This window comes from Pseudonaja textilis, chromosome 2, assembly GCF_049901715.1.
Source record: "Pseudonaja textilis isolate UNSWEBS1 chromosome 2, rPseTex1.2, whole genome shotgun sequence".
Lineage (NCBI taxonomy): Eukaryota > Metazoa > Chordata > Lepidosauria > Squamata > Elapidae > Pseudonaja > Pseudonaja textilis.
The window spans coordinates 208,581,326-208,587,718 of NC_141991.1; the positions used below are offsets into that span (position 1 = coordinate 208,581,326).

The window sequence follows — 6,393 nt, forward strand, 5'->3', positions numbered from 1 at the left end:
ACCGAAGGCGGAGTCAGAGACAGGATCGTTCTAAGGACCGGCAGCCGAAGGAGAGCGTCACTTGACTAACTCGGGATAACGGCGGCCGGGAAGGACCAAAAAAAAAAAAAAAACCATCGAAGGCTGAACTCACCGTCACGTGCTCTTAATGTCAGATGTTGACAAAGGGACTGGGAGGGGCGCCACTTCCGCTTTTGCATCACTATGTCGGAGACTAGCGAGAAGCCGGAAGAGCTGCCGGTTGCTGCGGCTCCCGGCTGTTCTCCTGAGGAGGGGGGCCGAGGGGAAGGTGGGGAGGAAGAAACCTCGGAAAATGGAGGAGGAGCCGTTGCGGTAGGGGCGCTCGACGCGACTCCCTCCTCGGCTCTTTCCCCGGTGACCGAAGAACCTACGGGAGATACGAAGAAGAAAAGTAAACCGGCGGGATTAGCTGTGGGGGGTGGAGGGGGAGAAACTGGCGGTCGTGGATATCGCAGCCTTTTTTCACGATCCCAATTTCCTGTTGATTGTTCCAATCTCCGCTTTGTGATTTCCAGAGGCTGCAGGAAAATGTTCCCCCCCTCCCCGATCTAGGCCTCCTTATTATACACATTTTGCTTATTTAGGGACTGAAAGTTAATAGTGGAACTTTACTGGTTTGACTGACACTATTCATAGATGCCAGGTTCCTCTTAAATTCTTCTCTAGCTGTTTAAATTAGTTAATTTTAAAAAACCTATATAGTTAAAAGCACAATGTACAAACATAGGGCCATATGTAAAGCACCTTCTAGCCATTATCATGGAGTAGTGTCCGGAGCCCTTTGAAAAATTGCTAATTTGCATCTTTCAAATGAGAAGCTGTTAAATGCATGTCAATATTTTGCATTTTATTAGATTTTAGAATTAGCTATTTCTTGGAATGTGCAATGTCCATTTTATAATCTGAAAGAATGCCATATATTTCATTGTGACCTTAATCCCGTTTCAGCTTGTTTGTATTTTAAATTGGCAAAAGAGACCATCCCTGTTTACTTGCAGTTGAAGGATAAGATGAGCAAGATTAAGAAATGATGGTGGGGGTTGTATTACTCCCTTGCATTTGGAATTTATCACTATCACAAATCCATTAGGCTATATTATTACAGGTTGTCAGTAAACAGCCTTTGCAACTCCATTTTATTTTATAGTTTTAGTAGCAATTCTGTATGTAGCTGAGCTGGTTATTTTATAACTATTTTATTAATATTTTATTTACTGTCATGTGATTTATCTTGGTTTTATCTTCTAAACATATATTGTAAATAGAGTAATACAAATTAGCATAATAAGCCATTGGGAACCAGTTTGGTATAGTAGTTCAGACAGCCTAGAAACTGGGAGACTAGGATTTCTAAATTCTGTCTCCAGCATAAAGTCAGTTGGGCAACCTTGGGCTTGTCATTTTTTTCCCTGCCTCAGGAAAGAGGCAATGGCAAACCTTGGTCTAAAAAACCATTAGTCTAGGACTCAAGGTTCCAGGACTAGTCCAGGGAGTCTCTGAGAATCTGATGTGACTGAGTAGAAAAAAAGAAAATTATAGATTCATCTCTAAAGCCCATTCTGTATTTTTGAGACTTCATTCAGTATACATTAGCATATATCATCTTTGATTTTTCAGTTTTTCATATACAATGTGTTCTTTCTAGTTGATGTGTTGCTCAAAGCTGTTGGAGATACTCCTATAATGAAGACTAAGAAATGGACTGTAGAAAGAACTAGAACAATACAAAGTCTAATTGACTTCATCAAAAAATTTCTCAAACTTTTGGCATCTGAACAGCTGGTATGTAATTATGTTCTCTTGCTTAAATAAGAAACTGAAGGAAAGCATATCTTTAAAAAAAATCTTAATACAACTGCCAAAAGTGGTTATATACTGCATAGTGCCATCCCATTTGAAACTATTATGTAGATAAAATTCATAGAGGTCAGTTTCCTTATGGCATCAAAATTTGTTGTGGCTATAAAAGTTTCCCCAAGCTAAGCTCATGTCACTAGCTTAAAATTCATATACTGCAGGACAATAAAACAGTATGCACTATCAGATATGGGAATAAAGATGGAGATTATTTTGGATTTGTTTGCCATACTAGTCCATGTCACACAACTTCCTGAATGATTAAAAGTTAATTGGTCTCCATTTTCTGATTTTGTCCCATAAAACTAAACTCTTTGGTTTTAAGAGTTAGGTTTTATTTTATGTTGATTGGTGAAAACCTTACTTATAGCATTTGTTGGCACTTTGGCTCTGTTCCCAGAATCAAGATAGAGAAAAGATCCTGACAATTATTGCCCAAATCATTTATTAAAAATGGTTAACAAAATTACATATTAAGCATCTTTGTGTAATGCTATTGATGAAGATTGGTAGGAGAGGAACAAATAGGACTTAGACTGAAGGATTTCTTCATTGATAAAGTGGTAACTTTACATCATCTCGTAGTGTTTGTATATGGTCTGAGCATGCTTTTATATATACTCTTAAGTCTTAGTCTTGAGAGCAATTATGGGAAAAATCTGATGAAAATTTTTTAACTGTTTAATTATTTTTACTCCAACTCTAAGCAAGCCATGGGTTAGAATGCCATTTAGAATGCCAGGAGCCATGGTGGCACAGTGGTTGGAATACAATATTACAGGCTAACTCTGTCCACATCCTGGAGTTTGACCCTGACTGGCTTAAGGTTGACTCAGTGTTCCATCCTTCTGAGGTTGGAGGACCCAGATCGTTGGGGCCAATACGCTGACTCTGTAAACTGCTTAGAGAGAGGGCTGTAAAGCACTGTGAAGCGATATATAAGTCTAAGTGCTATTGCTGTTTAACCTACTTGGTTAGAAAGTCATTGGGTTGAAACAGGGATATGCTTTTGTCCTGCTTATAGTTAACTTACACATTAATGTTTCACCTACCTAAGCTTGCTTAATGGCCTGCTCCACACCTTCCCTATGCTAGTAATAGGACCATTCTTTGGGGAACGGAAGTGGGATTGAAAAAAGCCTTATGTTCATTTGTCCAGTGTTGTGAAGTAGAAAGTTTACAAATTAACTTCCATAAAATCAAGATTGTGGTATTTGCCAAGAAGGTCAAGGAACTTCCACACATGACACAACCTGAAATTAACTGAAGCAAAATATATACTACAACTTACCTGATTTGGATTTTTATAGATATAAACTCTTCAGAAATAATGTAGTTTAAATTTCAAATCTACCCAAAATTTCCACTATAGCCTTAGTATTGGAGACTGGAGTTCTAAAAGTGGAGAGTTAGATATGGATCTCAATAATATTTTATAATCTTAAAATATTTTCTCTGAAAAATCTATTATCCAGCCATAAAATCTCAGTGGAGGACATGGGTTATAATTCTGCTAAAAAGTGTTCAAAAATAGCACATAGGTGATGTACAGTTGAAGCAGCAGCTGGATATAGCGCTAAAAAATACTGCTACCTGCAATTTTTCACAAATTCATTAGATTATTGCTATTCCCTATGAAGATCTAAATGTTAGAGGTAATCTACTTTAGCCTACTGTAATAGAACACAGCTTCAAAAAAATTCCATGTGAAGGATTACATCATTATCCCTATGACATAAAAACAGTAGACAATACTATTCATGTATGTAATACATTTACAAAAATCTGAGGGCAGGATTAAATTTCTGCTGTTTTGGAAATTTGAGGGCAAAGAAGATGAACTATAACCCATTTACCGTTTGATTCTTGTTCAGTGCTATGTGCAACAAAAACACACTCAATTTCTATATTGGTAGAATTGCTGAAGATGCTATAACTGTGGTTTGTATTATTTTATGTAGCTTTTATATTGCTATGTATTAGTCCGTGATCATAAATTTAAATGAGTTGAATTCTACACAATGGTTAAAGGGCCCAGAAGATTTTTTTCTGAATTTTTAATTATTAACAAAAATTATAACTAGTAATACAAGCCAAAAAAGGAGGATTGAAAGAAAACACTTCCAAATATTAGAATAGTTTGAAAAATTCCTATTTGTTGGAGATTACAAATTTTCCACTGAGCCCAGTTTATTCTTTTCAATCACCTATTGTTTAATGATGCTACTGAATATGATGTGAAGCAGGAAATGCCAATTTAGCAGCCCAGTTTCTTGGATCAGCGGTAGGCTGTTTTTCTCATTTCAATAATTGTAACACTTTTGGGGGGCGGAGGAGGGAGTTCAGTTGCAGTACATATAGCCTCTTCCTTGTATTTGGGGATGTTCTTCCCTTTAACCTGATAATCGCAATACAAAATTATCAGTATGCCTATGCTGAATTACTCTTTCGGAATAAGTATACAATATTGTTCTGCAACATTTTGAAGATTAAAAAATAACACTGATGATGTTGGGTAATGAAACGTCTGCAAACAAACAACCAGGCCCAGAGGGCGTAAGGACTCCACAGATAGAAAATATGTTAAACATTAAAGGACATGATGGCCATGATATTGTTGAGCAGCATTCTTGTGTTTAGAGTTCATAAAAAGTTACCAATGTGGTATTTCTTTCTCATGCAGTTTATTTATGTGAATCAGTCCTTTGCTCCTTCACCAGATCAGGAGGTTGGAACACTATATGAGGTGACTACTGGTTTACAAAATTATTTCTGTTTCTTATAATAGGATTTGAAAGGTCATTTGGTGCTAGAGAGTATAGTATTTGGGGCCTGGATACCAACTTTTAACCAAATTAACCAACAGTCTTAATTCTAAATCCTCATGTAAAGGCACTAAATGTTCAGGAAATTTGGTAAAGATTTCTACAAATTGTGTGGCTTTTTTTTTAATTTGGAAGCACCATATTTAAGGATATGGTTTAAGAGTACCAGAGCTCTGACATGTTTTTAAAATGTATCACACCAAAACAAATAACAGTGTAATCAAAACTTTTTAAAAATGTATTGTCAATAGATGGCAGGATTTCACAAGAAAATCTTTGTATAACTAACTGAACTAACTACAATAAAATTTGCTAATATAAATTTTAATTAAGTATTAACACTTGTTGCTTCGTTGCTTGTTAAACTTTTTTTTCTTGTTTTCTTACAGTGTTTTGGAAGCGATGGCAAACTTGTATTGCATTATTGTAAAACTCAAGCCTGGGGATGAATTAATAGTTATAGTTGCTTAAAGACTATTAGATAGTGGATTGGCTAAAATAATCTTCAGAGACATTCCCCATGGACAAACAGAAGAAATATCTGCACTACTACTTTTTTTCTTCTTCTCTTTTCTCTGTGTCAGCATAGGAGAAAAGTACAGAAACACATACTGAAGAATGTTTATAGTACAATTTCTTTGATGATTTTCTTGCAGAAATTAATCTGCCATCTTTACAGCTGAATTTAGCATTTATTATTCAAAGACTTGGCATGTCTGTTCCTGGGAATCAGGTTCATGCCTGATGTGGAGAGTACAATTCACCAAAGCTGTGTGGTCTCGCTCTTTGAAGGAACTTTATTGTACATGGAAAGCTTAAAGCATCTACATCTGAGATAAATGGATGCATTTTCTATTTGGTCTTGTCTGTGATTCTTTATTTTAAATGCAATTTATCACACACTCTAAATCAAACACGGCAGTAAATGTTCTCACCTTCATGTATTTCTCAGTATGTGCTGATGAGCACAACTCTGGTCTGCACACCCTCTATTATAAAACTTCATTTCACAAATTTTGTTTCTTAAACAGAACTTTGCCAAACACTACCTTCACAAACACAGAGGAAAACAAATTTTCTTGTAATTTTTGCATTCTTTTTTGAAGTCTATAAGTGGAAAATAATCACATTGCTCTAATTAAGCTCATATATAATCTTCACACATTAAGTTTCAGAACCACTTCAAAAACAAACCACATTCTGCATGCTTTCTTATTCAAGGTATAAATATTTTTTCTAATGTGTGACCTTTGTTACTTCTTTCCATTTATATGTTAATTAACAGTAATGGTTACATATAGTACACAACAGAAGGATTTAATAGTTGTGCAAAAAGTATGTGGGTGCATGTGTGCACATATGTGTGTTGATACAGTCTGTGTGTTGTACCAATTAGTCAGAATTTGTTCATTCCAGTTCAGTATAATGGTACACAACTTTACTGCACCGACTTTATGCTGAAATTTCAGCTGATGATGCTACTGCCCTCTCTTGGTTGCCATGCCAGAAGTATGAATGATGTAAGTGGGAGCTTATCTTTCTAGCTAATGATTGACTTACTGAGTTTTGACAGAAGAACTTCAAACAGTTTTTATGTTTGCTTTGGGATTTTGCACCTGTTTTCTCCTGCTGTAATATTATTTTTGGCCAAGTTTAGAGGGCTCTAGCTGGCCGTAACTGCATCACTTCA

The 6,393-nt window shown here is 36.0% G+C and overlaps 1 protein-coding gene across 2 annotated transcripts; it reads left to right on the forward strand.

Annotated features, from left to right (window-relative positions):
- Window positions 1–43: 43 nt before the first annotated feature.
- Window positions 44–5,558, forward strand: ATG12 (autophagy related 12). 2 transcript variants are annotated; one of them, XM_026720220.2, is made up of 4 exons: window positions 44–412; window positions 1,667–1,803; window positions 4,562–4,624; window positions 5,093–5,558. In XM_026720220.2, exons 1-4 carry the CDS (start codon window positions 205–207, stop codon window positions 5,150–5,152), a joined length of 468 nt encoding a protein of 155 aa, XP_026576005.1. In that variant the 5' UTR covers window positions 44–204; the 3' UTR covers window positions 5,153–5,558. The 2 variants fall into 2 exon arrangements, with proteins under 2 accessions (XP_026576005.1, XP_087783058.1); XM_087926932.1 differs by lacking the exon at window positions 4,562–4,624 and having other exon boundaries at window positions 166–412.
- Window positions 5,559–6,393: the final 835 nt, after the last annotated feature.